The 23,236-nt window shown below is 40.1% G+C and overlaps 2 protein-coding genes across 2 annotated transcripts in view; both read right to left on the bottom strand.

Moving 5' to 3' along the window:
* The window catches only part of foxk2b (forkhead box K2b), a 28,403-nt gene extending 12,529 nt beyond the window's left edge, over positions 1-15,874 (bottom strand). Inside the window, exon 1 of the mRNA XM_079645443.1 lies at positions 15,366-15,874. Coding sequence (XP_079501569.1) covers positions 15,366-15,658 — 293 coding nt within the window. The 5' untranslated portion in view covers positions 15,659-15,874. The remainder of the gene's footprint in view (positions 1-15,365) is intronic.
* Positions 15,875-19,640: 3,766 nt separating this feature from the next.
* Positions 19,641-23,043, bottom strand: tmem238l (transmembrane protein 238 like). The gene has a single exon (XM_079644189.1). The coding sequence runs from the start codon at positions 22,963-22,965 to the stop codon at positions 22,459-22,461; it is 507 nt and encodes a 168-aa protein (XP_079500315.1). The 5' UTR covers positions 22,966-23,043; the 3' UTR covers positions 19,641-22,458.
* Positions 23,044-23,236: the final 193 nt, after the last annotated feature.

Genomic DNA, 23,236 nt, shown 5'->3' with positions numbered 1-23,236 from the left:
CGCGCATGCGCATATCGCGGTTCTCGCCATGACACGATATATCGTTCAGCCCTAATTCACATACATGTTGCTTCTTATTCGAAAAGAGAATATGTAACCTACATTACTTGTCTCAAAGAAAGCCCTATTATGCATTTTTGGGGTTTCCCTTTCCTGTATATCATACATATTTTCGGTATGAATACATATACCGTTACACCATAGTAGAGGCAAAAAAATACAAACATTAACCTAAGAATGAGCATAACAGGGCGCCTATAAATGGATGAAAAATGTAACTCATTGCTTCTCCATTTGGTATGCAGTAGAATAAAAAAGAAAACGGAAACAACCAACAAAACTAACTCAGGAATGCAGAAACATTGCCAACAGAAACTCGCATATTTTTGGGAGGATTCCTTACAGTTAAATAATTTAGTCTTAGATAATAAGAGACTCCTTGCTGGTGACGAGAAATGTTCAACAGTCACAGATCGTGGTGAATAGAAGGAACCTTTCTAAATCACTGTTAGGATCAGGCGGTCTGACACCGGGGAGAAGGAGCAGACACACATTTGTTTTCTTCTAGTCACAGAGTGCCAGGCACAGCAGTTTCTTTGCCAGGCCCTCACAGAGCTGGCATCTGCTGAGAGAACTGGATCCCTGACACCTACATCTTGCTGCTCACAGGAGGAGACTGAAACACTTCCTGGGGCCAGACTGGTGAGGGGAGACACTTTTCATTATGCATGTTTGCTCTCACCACCCACTAAGTAAGGGTAGAGATTTTACTGTGGATCTGGCAAAGTCACGAAGGATCCTTTAAATAACATCTGAGCACTTCTCAATATCCAGCGGCTGTGGAGAGCTGACAGAGTGAGGGCAGTGATATCTAAATATATCAAGAACTAATAAAATATCAAAAACGATCCTCTTCTTTTGTATTCTTGTCTGTATTACAAGCTGCTGAAAATGTGAATCGCTGTATGTCCAATATTACATTTTGGCTCATGACAAAGCCTGAATGTTAACCATTAGTGAAGCTTTGATAAACGAATATTAAATAATAAGGATAACATTGGCAGCATAGATCGTTTAGAAAAATCTTAGCATATAATCAAGGTAAAGGTTTCCTTTCATATTTTACATATGAATGGCTTTTGTCTTTGGTAATGGTAAGTGGTCCGTCTATACAAAAAATACGCAAGGAACGACGCTTTAGGGAAAACCTTGGTTTAATGGATAATGTGAGATGTCCTTTATTTAAAACTAGACACTTACAATAAGCATATCTTCTCAAATGAATGAATATTTAACATTGTAGAAAAACAAGATGCCTTATAAGAAATTATCCAAGATATAATAAGAAAAAGGTGGGCTGAATTGAGAATTTTTTTATGGGAATAGGACATCGATCTTTTATACTTGGCAGTTTTTAAAAGCTATTGACACAGGTTGGCTGGGGTGGCTAAGACTTAAAGGTGGGGTAGGTAAGTTTGAGAAACCGGCTCGAGATACACTTTTTGTTATATTCCATGGAATGCTCTTAACATCCCGATAGCAATGAATGTCTTAAGTGCTTTGACAACAAATCCATAAAAATGTCATCTGTGGAAGCCGTAGTACTGTAAAAAGTACGACCAATCATCTGAGCCGGCCCGGCTAAAATGTCTGGATGGCCTACCTGCCTGTCAGCCTTCCATCTGTGCACAAACTTATCTCGTGCCCTCATTGGTCATGTGCGCGTTCGTGTGTTGGAGGAGGGGCTCTGTAAGGAAGTGGTTGCAGAATTTTTCCGGCTGTGTATTTTCAAATTCTAGCGCACTCGAGCTGGTTTCTCCAAAATTACATACCCCACCTATAATGTTTGGTTTATGGGTTTTTGAGAAACGGGTTGAATACTATTTTAATGATAAATGCCAACTAATCCATATAATGCAACTACAGGGCTCGACATTATAATTGGCCCGCTGGCCCGGAAGCACTATTTAGACACCCCGGGCCAGCATAACGTACTTTCCACTTGCCCGCTCGGGCCACAAAAAATATTGCTTTAAAAAAAAAGATTTTTCCTGTGGTATTGGTATTTAGACTTGCAATTTAGTTAAATTGTTTCGTTTATTAACGCTGCAACCTAGCGTTTTGTGACTCGGTTGTCGTTGTAGGGTGAAAAGCAAACAGCTGTTTGCTGTGGAGCGGAGCGCGAGCAGGCTCCCGTGAGCGGGAGCGCGCTCCTTCACTACAGACTATCGCGCCACCTAACCATTCGCCATTAATGTTTTTAATACCAGCGGTAACCGGCCAAGCGCCGGGCAAAAAACAATCTTCAAATAAAAGAAAGTCACTGCTTTTTGTCGAGGAAACCAGCAGCTTATACTTCCTGGTTTTAGGACACGTCACTGCAACTCTCAATATGATGCCAATATAAACAAGGTCTTCTGTCGGCTCTATACATCAATGCCGACCTATGCTGACAAGTAAGTGAAGAGTAGAAAATATAAAAGGTATTGGCTTTAGGGAAATGTCCCAGCAGTTTAGGATAATGAAGGTTCTAATCTAATCTATTACATAGCCATTACATTTCTAACTACTAATGACAGGAAGGCAGAAATCGCATTATACAAATAATAATACTCATAATAATAGCTGACATTTTTTAACAATGGCCACAATATCATTATTTTAATAAACCAAATATGAACAATTGAGGAAAGTGAGGAAGAACTGATGATTAAAATGTTGTAGTACAAGTAGTAATGTAGTTAGTGCATAAATTACTATTGCAACAAATGTGTTCATTTTCTTCATTATTAGTCGATTTTTTTTGGACGAATGCTCCGGGCCAGTGGTTACAATGGTGGGGCCAATGATAATACAACTCCACCGGCCCGGATGGCCAGTGGCATTTTACCCTTAATGTCTACCCCTGAACTAGGGGTGCAAATTACTATTATCAGTTCAGTTTTCAATTAATCAATATACACAGTGTTTTCCAAACATTGATTTATTTGTGGCGGGCCGCCAAAATTAAATATTGTCCGCCACAAATGGATCTCATAAAAAAAAATATATTATTATTCATTTTTGTGTTTTTTTTGTTGGTAGTCTAAGGGATAGTGAGGTGGGCTGATTATCGGAAGGTTGCAAGTTCAAATCCTGCCTGGAACACTACTAATAGTGTGCCCTTGAGTAAGGCACTTAGCCCTCGGTTACTCCAGGGAGAATGTCCCTGTAATTGGTAATTGTAAGTTGCTTTGGAATAAGGCGTCTGCTAAATGCCTGAAGTAAATTGTAAATGATATTTTTGGGAGAATAAAACCCACAGATCCTCAACTCCGGTGTGTTTCACTCATTAACAACGCAACACAGAGCAACAAGATTGTTGTCTACAGTAGCCGTGAACTCGCATGTATTATCTTATTTGAGGGGGGGTGGATGCATGGCCCATTGCCGGAGGGGGGGGGGGGGGGGGGGGGGAATCAAATTCTGTGGGAAACACTGATACATGTTGTCGAGTCTATAAATGTCCGAACAAAAAACCTAAAGATATTGGATTTACATTGAAATAAAACATCACATTTGAAAGCTTGGACCAGCAATGTCCTTATATTGTTGCATTTGAATGACCCAAAACATTTAATGTACACTATTTTCTCAATCTTTAAAAGCAGATATTTTAAGAGCTAGGAAAAGTGAGTTCAATTTAAGTCAAGAAAGCTTAATTTAGGAAATATCTGATCAAAGAGAGAGTTAATATGCAAGAGGATCTAACCAAGGACTTAATGGCAAAACTGATAGACTTTAATTTATCGCCACTTATTTGATGATATCAAATGGTTCCTCACCTAGACCAAACTGCAATTCATTCCCTGATTACCAAACCCTTTCAGCCCTACTAAAAAGAAATTATTTTTAATTAATAATTGGACATTTTATATAGTCTGGGTGTGGTTCAATGTCATGGGAAACTGTGTCCTTATTGTTGAGTATCCTCCTGAAAGCATGCATTCACTGAAGCCTCTTTAAATCGACCCTATTTCTCTCCTGTATGAACAATGAGGCCGAACTCCATGAACACTAACGCACAGTTGCTATGCTGCTAAGCTGTGAGGACGGCAACAAACAAAGCTTGGTCAACTGAAAACATTCACTTGATTTTCACCCCCACCCCCCCACCCAAAATGCAAAATAAGAATGTAAACAAAAGGAGACAGGAAGAACTTGGAGTGTTTTTCGGGTGTGGGAGAGGACATGGAGGGGAGGGAAAAAAAGGGGAAGGGAATGCTGTTCCTTTCTGTTTACATCACCAAATAGGAATCCCTGGAATACAACAGACCTGTCTTCTGGGCCAAAGCTGTGCGAGTTCTCTCATGCTGTCAATCTGTGCTTTAGCAGTCTTATCCTGTACAGTGAGGGTCGTCTGAGTGAGCTTGCGGATTACAGTAAATCATGTTAGCCTGTGCTAGGTGTCTTACTTATAGAAGTGCTTGTTGTAAATAGTGCAACTGATTAAAAGCTCTTTATTGGCAATGGGCCTGATCAATACGAGAACCTGAAACCACTGCTGCTGCTGCTTCTTCCCTTGGTCCTCTGGGTGCCTACTAATTAAATGCATGGGTGTATGTACGATGTGGCAGTGCAATCATTGATTTACTATTTAGTTATGAAAACACAAACATGTTCAGCTGCAGACAATATTTTTGAGCATAAGTCCAGTTTGAGAAAAAAAAAGAGGCAAAACAAGCTTTTTGTTTGTGCAGTAAAACGTGGTTTCACATTGAAAGATTGCACAATAGCCGAGAGCAGTGTGCAAAGCCTGGCCTGTAATGGCAGTGGCTCAGTCAGTAGGGGCTTGCACTGGGAGCTGTAGGGTCGCCGGTTCAAGTCCCCGACCAGATGTAAAATATGGATCACAAAACATAAAATATTTTTAGTTTTTTTAAATTATTAAACTCTGAATAATGTATTTACTCAAATAAATATAAAATATAATAAAATAAACATTAAGGTGCAGCCAGGGCTCAACGTAGGGCTGGGCGATATGGTCTCTAAATGATATCACGATATTTACTGACTATATCGCGATACACAATATATATCGCGATATTCTGAAATTTCCTCTAAAACACATTAAAAAAAAATTGTTTAACCCCTTGGTGTTTACAGTCACGCCAGTATGATGATTCTAGTAGTCCCTGCAACATATGTCTCCATTAAACCATTGTTATTTATACTGTCTTCATTCGTGGTTTCTATTAAAACGATTTTACCCAACAAACAAAACATATATACTTGTGTAGCCCCACAGTTAGCTGCAGTGTCACGGTTATATTAGCATTCATATATTTGCCTTGAGTAACATTAAGGAGGTTTGGGTTTTTTCTAGCCTCACAGTCTCAGTCACACAGGGTCTGCGATTAACTTAACATTGGACTGAGAAACTGTTTTATTGACATTCAGTCGATGTGCACATCAGGCTACAATATAGAAAGAAATGTGGCTCATAATGTTGGCTAACTTACTTTCTGCTTCGTCATTCTGTACCATACGGGGGGTTCTGAATAAATCTGTGATTTTAGCACATTTCGCTGCCTCCTCCTCGTGTGCTTTTTTCTCCCTTTCCCTCTCTGCACCACCTTTCCTCCTTTTTTTCGCAGGATGGGGGTCCATCCTTCCACAATTATTAAGGCTGCCGGTGTCAGTTCAGTCGGTCCAGTCCACACTAATGCAAACAGCAGCGCGCTGGTCTCGTGATAAACGGAGTGGAACAACCATCTTCATTATTCTCCTGAAATGTAAATGTGCCCAATCGCTAGTCTGACAGAGGTGCGTGGTTCTCACTGCGCTTCATACCGGTGCGACTTTATTTCGGACACCTGCCTGCCGCATTCATGGATTTGGCCATCACTCACCGCATCTGGGCTGAATTAAACACGGGCCATGTCAGCAGGCCACATCATATTATGCCGGCGTTGCATTCACAAGACATACAAAAAAAACAAAACATGTTGTGCTAAGGTTTAAACTAGCTAACCTTTCTTTCGCTCTCCTCAAAACAAATGCCTCTCTGTCACTGTGCCTGTGTGTAATGTTTGTGTGCAAGTTAGACGGGGCCTGCGTATGTGACTGTGTCTATGAGGGAGAAAGGAAAGCTCATTTTGGCCGCGGCGGGAAACTGATTTGACAACATAATACTCGATGTTCATGATGTGGTCATTTACGACATCGCATGTAGTGCAATCCACGATGTATCGTGTAAACTCGACATATCGCCAAGCCCTGGCTCAACACTAACTTTTAAAAGTGGTTGCCAGGCTGGCAACCAGGCATCAGCTTTTGGTTGCCAAAACTGAAAATACGGTTGCCATTTTTAGTCATCTTATATTTTAAATAACTAAGATATACTATACAGTTATACATCAACTTAATAATGAACATGTGACACAAAAGAATGTTCAAATGCTTTACAATAGATAATTAACACAATTATTTGAAACTTAAATGGTAGGAAACTTGTCCACCCTCAATTGCTGGCATACAAAACACCAGTAGTGCAGCTGTTGTTCTGTTCTTAACAGATCACTAGTTTCTTGGCCATCCGTTGTCTCCCTTTCAAATGTGGGTTTTCTTGACCTTTGTGCTGACCCCCACCATAGATCCATTGGCCATTCACCATTGAAGTCTTGGAATGGCCAGACTAATACATTTATAATGTTAAATAAATGAAAACCATTCACAGTTTAGAATTAGATATTAATTATTAATGCTGTAAATTACCTTTGATATGCCTAACTATATTTAAAATACCTTTTTATAGAAGTGATTATATTTTTATGCCAATATTTTTCTATGGTAAAGTTTCGTTTTGCACTTTTATTTTGGTAGTAATAAGATCGGGACTCTTATTTTGAAGGAACTTTTACCGGAGGTGAATGCACAACGAGCAGAATGTACATATATATGTCGCCTCCCAAGACTTTACACATTCCCTCTTTGCTTTCGTTCGGGTTCACCTTGCGCTTTATCAGTTGAATCACTTTGAACATTCGTTTGAGATGTTGGCAGGATGGCCAAACTTTCTACCCCACAGTCAAACAACTTAATTTGCTTCGCCATTTGTTGTAAAACAAACACACGGCGCACCACGCACGCGAGTAAACATGCATCGCTTTCTGGCTCCGTAATCACGCCAATGCACGTGCAACTTAAGTATCAGGTTCCGACTAATACAACAAATAATTAACATTTATCTATTTTGGGGTGCACATTTAGCTGTTTGCTGTCCTTATTTCTCTATGTTAAAAACTGGTGGCCAATAAGTGGTTGACATTTTTTCTGAATGGTTGCCAATGGCAACCTGGCAACCGTTACTGTCGAGCCCTGGCAGCATTTCGATGAACTGAATTAATCTCTATTTGAACTGTACTGTACTAGTACCTAAGCAGCCAGTTTGACATTAGGACTTGCTTGTCATTGTATTTTCATGTTTTTTTAAAGAAAAATGAACTTGCTTGCCGAAAGGGCAGATCTGCTGGCACTAACAATGTCTCCTGCTGTGGAAAACACCCTCTCGCTAGGGACAGAGGTAGCAGATACAGCCAGGTAGCGGTTTGCTAACATTGCAACATAAGGATATTTGGCGTTTGTAATAGCTTTGGCTCGGTCTGAACTAGGGATGCATACCGGTATCACCGAAATACCGGTTACTGGTGGCTACGGTATACCATACCGAAATCAGATCCGGTTTCGATACTTAAAAAATTCAACCAAAAAAATCCCTTTTTAATTTTTTTTTTTTCTTTATAAAGTGAGTCCGTGGCCCGTGATGGCGGGTGTTATAAATTAGATTGCATAATCGTTTTTCCTTCATATTTTATGTATTTTTCATTATTTGTTCAATACTAGAAGTCCCACAAATGAACTATGATGGGATTTGTTTTCAATCACCAGTGAAGGCAAATGTTGATTTTAAAGATGAGATTAGTTTTTTTGTGCAATGCCGAGATCTCATGGCCATTATTCTATTATTTATTTGTTCTCTAGTCGAATCTCAGGTTTAACATTAATTATAACGGTGCTATAACCAGTGATGCAAACACAGGTATGGTGAAAAAAGAGAGAACTATTCGAAGCAGGAAGAAAACCAGCGTAAAATATACCATCTGACAAAGGCCTGGGCTATAATGCTTCAATTAACTGGCTATTCTTTATAATATGTCAGATCAATAGGAGACAGAGATGTTAAGTTATAAATCAAGGGTTTCTATTATTATTTACAGCAGGGGTGGGGAACCTTTTTCCTTTCAATTTTTACAACATCCTCCGAGGGTCGTACAAATTATTGAACTCAACCTCTGCTTAAAAAAACTACTGCCCATTCATTTCGCCTTTCTTTCATATTGTGCAAAGAGAAGCAACCTCTTGATCCATTTCACCATGACTCGCGCATGCATGCATGTGCACGGTGTGGCATGACCACCCAAACCGAAAGACATGGACACAAGATGTGTGCAAATGTATTTAGTATCCATGTGAACATGATTTAAGTGGGGGGGACCTAACCTTCTCTAGGGGGGTCCGGGGGCATGCTCCCCCGGAAAGATTTTTTTTAAATATTGAAGTTAAAAGCATCAATCTGGTGCACATTGAGAGCAACATGAGGAGATCTATGGGTACATCTTTCAACACCCATTTGAAACAGAACTCAGTGTTTCCCCGATATACAAATAGTGGCGGCGTAGCGCCACTGCTGAAATATGCACGCCGCTGCTGGGGGGCGCCAGCCAGGTACCCAAAAAAAAAGATTTTTTTTTTTTTTATAAAAAATAATAATATAATAATTTTTCATTTTTGATTGTTTGTTATGTGGTTTTGTAGTATTTGTGTTACTGTATGTTCAATAAAGGTGTATTTTTGCTAAATGTTGAGACATTGCCACTGTATGTACTAGGCAGGGCCGATTTTTGGCATAGGCGGTCGCCTAGGGCGCCAGATCTGGGGGGCGCTGCGCTGGTAGCTCTGGGAGGGAAAAAACCTTTTTGACCGTTGACGCTGATCCAAATTTTCGGCCTTGATGTCACAACATTCATAATTAAGTAAAAGTAACACCCTGTTACACTTTTCATTTGCTCTTTACGATGGGCGCTGTAAGTGATGAAAGTTGGGGATGTTGGCTTATCAGGTGCCCGCAGCTCACAGCCAAAGTGCGAGCGTGGGAGCGAGCGAGCGAGGGAGAGAGAGAGGGCGCACCGGTACCGGCGCTGTTGTTATTAGAATCTGGTGCTAGCAGCGCTAACGGATATAAGAAGTAGATGTTTCTACAACCAGGGTGGAGGAGAGCTCTCCTGTCAGACTGAGAGGCTCAGTGAGGTAAAGGACTCTGAGTGTTTAGATAAGTTAATTTTAGTCTAAGTTATCTCAGTGGGTCTCAAACGTTTTGACCACAAATTATGTAAACACATATTTCCATGGCAATCCTTTATGATTATTAGGATAAATAAAAACAGGTTTGAAATCATTCCAATGTATAGGACAGTAATCCAAAAATATCGTTTAAAGTTGGAGAGATACAAAAATATGCATAAATAAATAAATGTTAACTAGGTAAAATAAGATATGAATGAACAACAAAAATAAAATAAACTACATTTATTTGTTATTGGCTATGGTAGGTTATTGGTTATGTTCATATACTTATTTGATTATTAAAATGTAAACCGATCTTTTTCATATGGGTGTTTTAGAGTTGTACCCCCTAGATCAGGTCTCTAGTAATTGTAAAATCAAAGTGCACCAGATTGAAGCATTTTACTTTAAAATGTTAAAAAAAAATCTTCCGGACCCCCCTAGAGGAAGTGACATCCACCCCCCAATTCAAACATGTTCATACAATAATGAATACATTTGAAGCCGTTTTGACATATATTACCTATGTCAATCAGTTTCTTTTTTTGTAGTGTATTTGCCTTTTGTAGAGATTTTTCATTTATTCTTTACATATAAAATCTCGCCTAGGGCAGCAAATTGTCTAGAACCGCCCCTGGTACTAGGCCTCAAGAACTTTTCTTGTGCTGACACAGAAACAAATTGGAGGGGCGCACACACTAAAAAATTCCACGCTCACATTATGCTGGGACCACGTGCCTTAGCACCGCTGCTATGACTCCATCCTAGGGGAAACACTGGAACTGTAAGCAGATTTTTCTTTTTGGATATTTTACAAATCACTCCCTTTTTAAACTCTATGTTACTGTCATATAGTATTTTAAACCTGTTTTTCATTTAGTCTCTAATGTCTCATTAATAATTATAATGATCATATCAAGGTGTGCCTTAACCTTACTGAGCTGAGGTTATTTGAGCCTCTCAGGAGAGCTCTCTTCCACCTGGTTGTAGAAAAGCTGTTTAAATTCATTAGCATAGCTAGCTAACCAGATGCTAATAACAGATTGCCACTGTGCTTACAACTAAAGACACAGCCACGCAAACACTGCGGCATGTGTACGGCTCCTTATGGGTACTGCAATATTTGAAGAGCTGGAACGCGTTCCTGTGCTCTCCGTAAGCACTCTAGTCTAGTCTACAGTACACACTCCTTTCAGACGAGACATAACCACGTGAATACACGTTACGCTTGTGTTGTGTTCAAGGAACCTGTCCTTGGTCAGGAAAAACAGGCACTCGCTTGTTTAATTATTTTGCGATCTAGATTTCTTCTTCTTTTTTGAAGTGAGAAGTTGTCCGGTTCTCCACGAATTACACAAGTTACCCAAAGCAGCGTTAAAAAAGCGGGAGGCGCCAAAAAGCGACTAATTTGCATCACTGTGTAACGGTCTGTTTGCATTGACAAGATGTGCTATTCACGCGGCACACCTGATATAAAAGATATTCCATAATCGGTTTTCTTCATATTTTTAATGTATTTTTCATTGTTTGTTCAGTACTAAAAAGGTCCAAGAAGTCCCACAATTGAATTTAATATTCATTTCACATGTTAACTATATCGTAAAGCGCTTCATGGGAGTAATTGTGGGATGATACATTTTCAAAGTATCACAATATGCATCGGTTGAGTATCGGTATCGTTCATCGGTATCGTAAAAAAGTCAACGATATGCATCCCTAGTCTGAACTTTTTGCGAGTGGTGGAGGCTTAAATGCTAGTGGGAGTTGGGTTTGCACTTCAGTCTTTTTTCTTTTGGTACTGGTGATATTCACGTTCGGGTGATGCCTTTTCAAATGAGTGTGCAAGTTTGATGTATTGTCAGACGCATAGGCCTGTCGCGATAATCGATCAATTGACTTATCGTACGATAAATAAAAATGGACTCGATAACTTTTCTGAGCTCGATAAATTGCCGTTTACATAAAGATGTGACCAGCATTTTAGCCTGGAGCGCTTTGGCTGCCAGGCGCGCTGTGAGGGGCGGGGCTGACACACAGCCAGGTCAGGACACTCCGTGTGTACGTGCAGCAACGTAGCAGCCAAATTAATTATATAGCGACAAGCGGGAGACAACATGTGACTTACTCGCGGGGAATTTAAAGTGAAATGGAATTGGTTACAAAACCTAACGACACATCTTGATTCTCCGTTGTGGCTGTATTTTGGATTCAAACCAAATCAACGAGGCGAACCTACGGACTTTAATGAGCCGGGCGGTGTGTCGCATTGGTTTAAAAAAGGTAGCAACACAAGCAGGCAATACCACGCATTTTAAACCACCTAAAACACAACCACCCCATTCCGTTTTCCCAGCTGGGAGCAAACACGGCAGCTGGAGATGGAGAGCCCCCTCCCGACAATGCAAACATGTTGGTGTTCCTTGCTCGAAAACTTAGAAAAACTGATTTGGATATGGCCTGTTGAGGCATCTGGGTCTTTGACAGTGGACTGTACACTTGACTGTTGTTTTAAGGAGTTTTTTTTGCTTGTGAGATAATGTGTGCTCATATTTATTTATTTATTTATTTATAAATAGACCCTCCAGAAAAACGCGGGCAAAAATCCTTGATTATGCGGACTAAATTCCTTGATTATGCGGACTAAAATCCTTGATTATGAGATTAAACATGCGGGGTTTTTATGTGATTTTATGCGGTGAAATTGCAGGAAGTTGCGAAATATGCGGAAAGTTGCGAAATATGCGGGGGAAAAGAATAACAATTTTTTTAAATATTGGGCTGTCTTATTTATTCTCTATCACACACAACCTGCCACTAACGTTAAACCCCTTTACTATTCAATTAAACACATTCAATGTTTATTTATTGTAAAAGCAATTGGGCTATTTTAATCTCACACCCCCCCTCCCATACACACACACACACACACACACACACACACACACACACTTCTCCGCCTCATTCTGTTTTCATTTACTCGTTCGTTATCTGACCAGCTTCAATCTTGTAGGTTACTCACTTCGTTTCTTGTAGCCCTCGAAAGGGTTTTGGAGGTTGATGCCTCGGTGAACGTGAGTTGAATGGCTTTCTTGTCCGCAGCAGCAGAAAGCATTTTCGAATGTTTGAATGAATCAAAGTGGGTCGCCACCGTCGATTTTCTCTTATGCTCCAACACACAGTTGCACGGGGTGCAGAATAGTTTCCCCCCACTTTTTGCCCGGTCTTTAGTAGAAATGTTTGTTGGTAGTTGAGCTCTATACAGTGTTGTTTACATTCTGTGATGCGCGAGCTGATGACGTCACGTCAAGACGAGTTCACTTTTTTTTCTTCTCAACTTTGTGTGGAAAAATGCGGGGATGATGCGGCCTTTTAAAAATCTGCGCCATTTTGCTGATTATGCGGTAAATTCTGCGATCGCGTTTTTCTGGAGGGTCTATATAAAGCTCTCTCTCTCATATATATATATATATATATATATATATGAGAGAGAGAGCTCTGTTTTCCAGCCTGACTCTATTTAATTTATTGTTTTGGTTGCGTGTGATTTAATTAATTTATTATATTTATTAATTTATATATTTTAATATTATTTCACATTTCATTTGCAATGTTGAATGTTCAATAAAAAGTTATGTTTGAAAGGATGTACTTGAATTATTATTATATATTATCATTATGTCTAAAATGGTCTTAAAACGGTGCCGACAATATTATCGTTTATCGCAATAATTTCCAGAAAAATGTATCGTCCAACACAATTAATTATCGTGACAGGCCTACAGACGCATAACCAATTTTAGTTGAACAATGCCGACAAACAGCTTTGGTTCGGTCCACCTGTCTTTGTCCGTCATCCTTGTACGTAACTGCGAAACCAAAATGTTCCCAAACCGGAGACTTCAATGATGCTGGAGGATTTTTGAGCTCAACTTGATCTGCGTTCGACATTTAGACAGTTCCTCAAATTACTGACTACATTTTAACGCATCCCTGTGACCAGCTCTCATAGTATGCTTCTCATCCAATGAAATGACTTGGTCGCTCTATGACGCGTTGAAATTGCACTGAACGCTGCGTTCCTTCAGCCCCGCCCGGTGCATGGGTTTCGGGAACATGCTACTCGAACGCTGTGACGCAGCACCTGAGATTACTTCCAAAAAGTTGTTCACGTTCTCAATTTTTTTACGTTTAACGTTATATTTGTTCGGTACAATTCGGGCCCTTCGGTTCGGTACACCCGTACCGAATAATTTCGGTACGGGTACTAATATTGTTACACCCCTACCATCCAGTTATTTTAGCCGGGCCGGCCAAAATGATTGGTCGTGCTTCTTACAGTACTAAGGCTTCCACAGATTTTTTTTTATGGATTTTTTGTCAAAGCAATTAAGATATTCATTGCTATCGGGATGTTAAGAGCATTCCATGGAATATAACAAAAAGTGTATCTCGAGGCGGTTTCTCAAACTTACCTACCCCACCTTTAAGCATTACCAGCACACATAACTTGTAGAATCTGAATAATTATGACTTTATTGCTTATCTTTATATATAACCATGGGTGCACATAACTGGTACGCGGCAAAAATCTGAACTGCGTAACGTCACTTGTGTCACTACGTGCCTACTGAAGCCAGTCCCCAACTCCGAGGACTTCGGGTGGCAGTATACGGCGTGAAGTCAAGCGCCGCGATCGGTACTTACTTAGTTCATGAGCACTAAAGAGTTCTCATGAACCTTTGTGGGAAAAGTACTGCGGTGTGAATGCGCCTAAAGTGCAGATTGGTCCATTTCAGAATAATATATAGGATATGTTTTGTTATGATTGATCATTATAGTGTTATCAAAGCTGGTAAAGGTGCAGCTAATTTTACAAAGTAGATCAAAGTCAAGTAAAGTACAAATATCTCAAAATTGTACTTAAGTACAGTACTTGAATAAGTGTACTTAGTAACTTCCCACATCTGAAATCAGATATGACTTCAAGTGAAGTCATGTGATCATTTCTTAGTATTTGATCCTTCAACTCATCTGAGTAACTCACTAAAAAAGTAATGTGCACCCCTGTATATAACTTTCTCTCCGGCCATCCGCACCAGGCGGCATATATTTAAAATCCCATTGCTAAATGTTAGTACAGATCAGGGCGATAAATTCCTGAGTAATAAAAGTGTGTTGAGAAAGCAGAACATTTCACAACAGCACATTATCAACAACCCTCAAAAGATAAACAATGGCACGGTACAGGCTACAACCTGCAACATAGCTCTGGAACTTTCTTTTGGAGAGGCAAACCAACCTCTATGGGAAAAACTTCTCATTTAACTTTGAAATGAATGAGGAGGGTCAATTCTCGTTTATCAATACTGTTCATAATTAAACTAGTTAAATACACCAACGAGCATGAATTCGAATTTGAACAGAGGCCAAAGGTCCGGCAGGCTCTGTTGAGAGCCGGTAGGGCGGGGACGGGCTGGTTTGTTTACATTTAGCGGTCGAGAGGACCTCCATTCACAACTACGGAGAAGCAGCAGCTAACTGCTAGCTAACGTGTTTGTATAACAACAAGGGCGAATGTTTACAGTATCACGAGATATACATTTCTGGCTTACGGGTGTCCACGTGACAGAAAAAGCTGCTACTAGTCAATATCAACAACAGCGTCCCCAAAGCTGTGTGCTAGCCTAGTTATTTTGGCTATGTAGCCACCAAAACAGACACAGTGGAATGCGGCTAACGCAAAGATAACCACAGGAGGGAATGTGGGGTGAAGGCAGTCGGCTAATTCACACTGTTGCTAACAAAAATGTCAACAAAGAAAATGGCATAGGGAACAGGATGCGGAGTTCTTGCTAACATGCTAAAACACGTGGTGCTCTCAACCCTGCTAGCCACTATCAACCCAATGTTGTTGACTGTTAACTTTAGCTTCTCGGCTACTAGCGCTAGCATCCACATGTTCGCTGAGAGGGGGAACTTACATTCGTGGTAACTGCAGAGGAGGGGCGCCCCGTCTCAGGAACACTCCGTCTACAAACACCCCGTTTTTACCGAGACACCTTAGGTAAAAATCCCCGCTGCCGGTACCATCGTCGCTGGCGGTGAATATCTCCAGATGCCTCCGGGAGATGAAGCTGGAGTGGCCCATACTCACGTCCACTGAGCCCTGAGACGAGTTCCGCCCGATGGTCACCGAGCGCTTTTTCATCATGTATTCGAATTCACGGCCCTCAAGCCGGGCAACCGGCCCAGACGATCCGCTCACCACGGCCATGTTCGTGTTTAAGTCTCAAAATGCCAAATACTGGGGCAAAATAAAACGGTGTATGGACGCCCGACTGTGGCCTAACAGAAGGGTCTAAATGGATCAAATGTACAATAGGGGCATCAAATAGAAAACAGGAATTTAGAGGGGAACATGCGAGGCCAGGGACAGCGGCTCCGACCCACCGCCGAGAGAAAGGGTAGCAGAGAGCTCCAACCAAACAGAGCAAGAGGCGGATATACTTTTACTGACAGCGCGCTTCACCAATCAGAATACAGGAAGCCGATGCAGCCCTGGGACTGCAACAAATCACGCGCGAGTATTAATCTGAGGACAGATTCAAGGTCGGTTGGAGAGTAGAAATACGCGCATATGCTGCTTGGTGAGAAGCAAGAAGTGGCGTGTACGGTTTTTACCAAAGCAGGAAAGGAGTGGATCAACCGGTTTACACGTGCAATCTGTCACAATAATCACTACAGAGAGAAATTATCGACAATCTACAATAATGCATCGATATCACCATCCAATCGTGTATTAAATCTCACAAACTACCGCATGTATGAGATTATTTTGCAGGATCAATTCTCCCTTCAGTCTCTACGTCGCAGCAGCGCAAAGCCACACTGCATGATGGTCTTCCTCCTCCACTACAGAATCAATGACACGTTTTGCACGTTGCCCCCTTTGCAGCATATTGTCATTTTGAACTGAATACAGAAATTAATTTAAAAGATTCCTCATTAAAACCAAATGTTTTATTCTCGACAGAAAGATTGGGGCTTTATATGCCCTTGCCGGGGCTGCAGGTTTATAATCCTGAGCTGTCCTGTATGCAGGCCTTGTTATCATACGGGTGAGTGACCCTGCCATCTGTAGGCCACTTGTTTGTAAACACTGTCTGTGCGGAAGTGGTGTGTGCGCGCGTGCAAGCAGACATCAGATGATAACAGCCATGGCGAGTAAAGAGTAAAGTAATGATCACTCGCTAACTGATTGGTTTCATTGAATGCAGCATGAATGCAAAACAATCAATATAATACATTTATTTCATGGTACATTCTAGTTTGTAGGTCAGAAAACATTTCCACATAGAGAACTAAAAGAGTAACATGGTCATAAAGCCTTATGTGTCTCAAAAGCTTTTATTTAATATATTAATATAGCGATTTGATACACAAGATTTATGTGACATACTTTGCCACTTAAAACAAAAATATGAGTCCCTTTATAGTTATACATTAAATTGTCATCAATTATAAAGCTATATGATCAGTTATTTGTCACAAAAAGTGATCATACAAAAATATCCAAAACGGCTTGCTTTTGCCTGTTTTTGATATTGTTAATTCATTAATAATATTGTTATCATTATTATATTTCTGAAGTTTGTTCAGACAAGCATCTGAAGAAATAGCTTTTGGCATTCTCACAACTTTTTCACAAAAATAATTACATATTAATGATTGGTCAAAAATATTCGTTGTTATTACCCCACATTTTATTATTGCATTAAGTTAAAATACAGAATTAATTTGTACAACTGCAAAGATATGAAAACATACTACTTCAATGATGCCCATCAATTATTTCAATACTTGGCCTACATATGAAATCAATTAAATTAAGTATTTTATTTGAGAAGATTATATACTTAATCATAGTATGGTCGAAGGGCATCATTCACCTCTAACTTTTCTCCACTGGAGGGAGACATGCACCGCCACAATCCTCCAAAAATGACATCACAAAATCGCCAGCCATTTTAAGCTTTTAAACTGAGGTAGTGTGCACAAGCAGAATAATGAACATCATCACTTCATCACATGCCTAAAGACAGATGTATGTGCCCACAACCACGTGTATTTATCTGCTTATTATGAAAAGCATTTGAAAGTTGGATACTATCAATACAAGTTCCCTAATGAGACATATCCTTATCTGAGAATACATTCACACACCTCAGATTTATTACTTGAAGAAAGTATTTTGATGGCAGTTCTTGTATTACAAATCTCTGGTAATCATTCATATGCCGATGGCAGAACTTTTAACACATGATAGCATATCATATCGTAACCCTGTTGTTCTCTCACCTACCATTTTAACTTGACGGAATATCTCTATCCTATCATAGTACAATGACACACATCGTGTGAATACAATTTATGGGTACCATTATCCCTCATGGATCATATCTGTAAAGTGTAGGAGTATTATGCAAATATCTGTGTAGTTTGTTGTGTCTTATCTTGCATCTTTTTTATTTATTGCTTTGTTAGCCCTGCTTTTTTCAAAACTTGAGCTTCTTTAATAAGTATTTAGCCTACATTCTTTTTTCAAACTATTATTTTATCTCATCCCTTCTTATCTCTTGTATCAAGATGAATAAATAAAGCCACATCTAAAATATTAAAACTTAAAACATTTATAAGCGTTTCTTATTATACTTCCTGTGTACTGGTGGTTTTTCCACTGGCGACAGTCAGTCCCATTTTTTTGTAGGAATTGTAGCACAGCTAATGGAAATCAACTATTAGCTAAAGCTCTTTAAAACCACATGATTAGGAGTCATGACGTTTGTTTTCTCAGCATTGCCGACAAAATGCTTCATCATGCTGTGTTATTTGATTAAGGCTGTAACCAACCAGGAAGTGTATCTGAGCCTCGTGCTCTTGTAAAGTAGAGCCTCTCATAATGCCATGTATATCACTGGAGATGCTATTATGCACTGACAAGTACAGTTGTGATTAAGATTATAATGAGATATATACCATCAAGACAACTTGGGAATTTCAGCACAACGGTGAAGGCGGCGCCCCGCGGGGGAGGAGGGGCTGAGCAGCAGGGTTTCCATCTCTTTGCAGTGAGAGAGCCCCATTACGCCTCTCCTCCATTTCCTCTCTCAGGGGCAGGAACCAAATGGACACATTAATAACACTCTCCATGTCTGAGGGGGCTAATGGTGCCTTGAGTGCTGATTAAGCCTGGGAAGAATTGGGCGTGGAAGGGAGGTATTAGTTTCATTCTTCTCAATGGCTGTTGTGGTGAACAAACTGAAGCTCAGTTCGCACAGCTTTGGTTTTCTTTCGAGGGAAAACCTATTGCTAAATTACAGAACGTACCAGTACAGTAGATACACACCGTAAACCCCAAAGTTACACTATTCTTGCATCTATCCAATCATTTTAGCAGACCTTTTTAACTGTTCATCCATTACTGAAGCTATCTTTGAGCTACATATTTCAACTATTTATTCATGACTTTTAGGTAACTATTACAATTGTTTATCAATCATTTTTAGCTAACTATTGCAATTGTTTATCCATAACTTTAAGCTAACATTTTCAACAGTTTAAGCATTACTTCACATATTTTTTTCAACTGTATACCAATACTTGTAGCTAACTTAAGCTAACTATTTCAACAGTTAATGCATTATATAAGCTTATAATTTCATGGTTTATGCCTTATTTTAGCGAACTATTTATACAGTTATTGCAATAATTTTAACTAACTATTTCAACTTTTTATCAATTTATTTTTAGCAGACTTTTTCATCTGTTTCCAATAGCCTTCTTTTAGCTTACTGTTTTCCAATCCTTTTGGCTAATTAAATCGACGACTTATGGATGCATTTTAACCTAAAGCATCTGTGCTTGCTTGCTAACAAGTTTTAACAAACATAAATGCAATATTAGGCCTACAGGTGTTACAGCTGATGTTTACATATGTGGATATATTATTGTAATGAAATAAAATACCCATGGTTTCAAATCTCTGCTATTTAGATCCTCTTTGCTTTGTGAATGATCATGATTCCTGTCTTTCTGGATAACTTAGTGATTTTGTTTGTGTGAGAGAGATGTTAATTCTTCCTGTTGAACTCTGTACTAAACACTAAAATAACCCACAGCAGAAACCTACAGTTCCTGTTTGGCCAGTTCTTATGGAGGTGCAGCCCAACAACACACAACAAAGATCACAACAAATGTCATTTTAAAGCATGTTTAGTCCCTAATTCCAAAAGCTTATACATCTAACATGAATGTGCAAAGATATGTTGAAATATAAATATAAAATCATAATGTACATGATAACAACATAAATAAGGCATACAGTTTCAAACATCTTTTTTAAGTTTCCTTCCAATGAAAGTGCTGAGAAATACATTTTCCACTCCAACAAAGTCCAGGAATCAATGCTGTCCACATGCAACATGACAAGTTGTTTTACCCTGAAGTCGTAAGGGTGGAAAAGAGTTCTTTTTATCTCCTGGGATTAGTCAAATGTGTTCCTGGTCGTGCGCGGATTTCGTTTTATCACACATCCTTCACTTGAGGCAAAACTTCAAGGAGTGCCAGGCTCACAAATTCATGATTTTTGACGAAGCTTCTGCTTCAATCTGTCCCTTCAGTCCCTTCCTCATCATCGTGCTGCTGGGTTGAAGGAGTCGGGCTCGACCGGCCCTGCTTCACACATACTGTCTCACAGTATGTCGTGTTTGGTCAGGTTGAGCTCCTCGTCAGACACCTTGATGTTTCCCATGTACCAGAATATCCAAAAAAACGTACTCATGAAGATCAGCAAAGGTCCGGACAGCACAAAAAAGTCCCAGTAACTCAAAGGTACAAAGATCCCAACAAAGAAGAGGATAAGTCCGGCGACATCCAAAATCACAGCAATCGACACAAAGAGGCTGGTATACTTCCCCTCCTTCATTGTTGGGCCTTGAGAGACGGACAGGTGGATGTCGTCTGAACGTCTGACAGGAGTGAGAGCAAGTCTCTAGACAAAAGAGCTTTCAAGATCATACTGTTTCAGCCTCAGCACACCTTACAATTCTGTCATAGCACAAGACTTGTTGGGAAGACTGGTATGCAACCACAACAACTGGTTGAGCTGTTCATAAACATGAAAGCCTCTCGGTCCTTCATTCCTGCACAGGGCCGACTTGTTTTGCTACTTCCATGTCATTAAGGCGACACCTCAACCATTGTCTTTAAGCTGCATGGCAGATTTATGCACATATATTTCGCAATCAGCTGCCATTGAGCTTGTGTGTGCACAGCGATAAGCCTGCTATCATTAATTGAGGCCCCCCTGATCCTTTTTGTTCAGCTAATGACACTAAAGTGATTTGGAGTAGCATCAGTGTGTTGCGTCTTTTATCTGATGGTTCAAAGCTCGCTCTTGACTTTACTCCTACTGAGTTCAGAGAGTGGAAATAAACTTGCTCTTCATATTTAACTTGGGAGCAGCTCTGCAGGGTGGATGCACTTCATTCAAGCCTTCCCTCAATATTTGATAACCCACGGTTCGTGCATGACAACAATAATGACACCTATTGTGAAGTGACTGTCACAATGAGGAAATGCACGTAATGGAAACTTCTCTTTGAGCTGCTTGTTTGACATGACAGGCTGCCACAATTTTATCTCTGCTATGCGGAACCTCCTGCCCATGTACACAGCACCGATGGGTTTTATTTACAGTAACATCACACGTTTCAAGTGTGTTAGGCTGTCAGTCATGATAACTAACTCTGTATGTGGTAAAGACTGCTTCAGGTTAAATAAACAAATACCTGGTACGGCCGGGACATTTGCACAAGGTGTGCTATCATTTGGACTACAATTTGTGTCTCCTATTACCAAATTTGCTTTAGTAGATACAGTTTGTTCCTCGGGGTCCCAGGTCATATGATCCTCTGTCCGGAATGTTCAGGTTTGTTTAAACAACACAACACCATTGAGACAAAACCAGTCCGACCAGTGCACGTTGCTTTGACAGCAAACCAAAGAGCAAACATGACTTGACTTTTCTTTGTCTCGTAGCAGTAACAACTTGTTTAAAATAAGTGAAATGTTTGGAAATGTGGGAAAGAATTTTGAATTAAAATAAACTGACACGTCAGCTTGTTAGACTAACACAACAGCCTTTCTGAGGAGGCACACTATTTTTGGATTCAATATAAATTACAATATATATTATTAGGATTTACTCCTAGACATAAAATAAGAAATAAAAAACGAACTATCGATTATTAGTTTAATGTAGAATGGCTGACTACGCAACATATTAATTTAAGAAATAGATTTTAACCTGGCACCCCTTTAAAATATGACACGGCTACAAGTTGAATGCCCTTAAGACCTTAATTGTTAAAGTTTATAATGTGCTTCCGTGTAAATACTATATAACTAACAAGAGAAAGGTTGGAAATAGTTGAGACCTTAATGTTTGTGAATAAAGTGGACATATTATACAATTGAACCCTTCAAGTAAAACACAAATATTTTTTCAGGTCAACAATGATTAGTTTCTTGGAAAGACAATTTGTAATTAAAGGGAAAGTATGAGTTTTCTCAACCGTTTCATTTGAAAACCAAGTTGATTCATTTTTAGTGACTATAAATATTAACTTAGTTCTTCATGTACTTTGAATTGTTTGCTTGCCTGTGGATCAATGCTCACATCTTGGCCTATATACAGATATTGACGTACAGTAGCTTTATCTTTAGTGCAAAACTAACCTTCCCCAGTAGCATTCTTTCCATGAAACTTACAGACATATATCATAAAGTGTTACTGAAAATAAAAGCAACAAAGTGCAATAACAAAGGGAGTGTTTCAGGGAGTAGGCCTACATTTAAGTTTCTTTGGATCTCCATATTTCTAATAAATCTTGAGTATGACTTTATCTCAATGCTTTTAGTTTTGGGCTGGGAAATAATAGCATTTTTAGCATCTTACGTGAAATAGTCCCTGCAGCAGATTTGTATATGAAGGTACCCATTCATGGCATATGTTCAGATGTTTGCGTCTTCTTCTGCTTCTTCTTGTTGTTCTATCTCCACTTTCTTCTCCACAGCAGGGGAGTCTGGACCTTCTTCATAGCCCTCATTTTGGTAGGCTGTGGACCTGCCCCATGTCACCCGGCTGGCTTTGTGTGCAGGTAAGCTCTTCCCGCAGTCATCTTCCTCATCCACACATTTTACGCGTGAATCCCCTTTCAGCGTCTGACTCAACCTCTCGGATAGTTTCCTGGCCAGCTTCACTATACGGCTCCTCTTCTTCCACCCGTCGTCCTCCGACACCCGGATGTTCCCCACGTACCACATGAGCCAGAAGGCCAGGCTCACGAAGGTGATCAGAGAGCCGGTGTAGATCAAGAAATCGCCGTAAAATAGTCCGCTGCTGAGGCGCACGTTGGCGAATATGCCGACGAAAAGCAGTATCAGACCGAAAACATCGAATAATATGGCGATGAAGAATACAGGAATGCATCCTCCTATAACATTCATTATCCGTTCCATGGTGGACACATCACAGCTGCTTCATAACGGGAGGATGCTTCAGGGTTTGTACCTGAGCTGAGTCAGCGCACCTGTAGAAACGCCCCACCTTTAGAGTGCAGATAAACACGGGCTTTTCCCAGGCTTATTCCCTGAACACACACCCCTGAACACACACACACACACACACACACACACACACACACACACACACACACACACACACACACACACACACACACACACACACACACACACACACACACACACACACACACACACACACACACAC

Source organism: Notothenia rossii (genome assembly GCF_949606895.1).
Source record: "Notothenia rossii genome assembly, chromosome: 8".
In the NCBI taxonomy this organism is placed as follows: Eukaryota; Metazoa; Chordata; class Actinopteri; order Perciformes; family Nototheniidae; genus Notothenia; species Notothenia rossii.
Note: the sequence above shows the minus strand (reverse complement) of the source record. Positions and strands in the feature narration are given on the sequence as shown.

Excerpts from the sequence above, each read along its gene's own strand:
- tmem238l (XM_079644189.1), bottom strand. The coding sequence starts at position 22,965 with ATGGAACGGATAATGAATGTTATAGGAGGATGCATTCCTGTATTCTTC.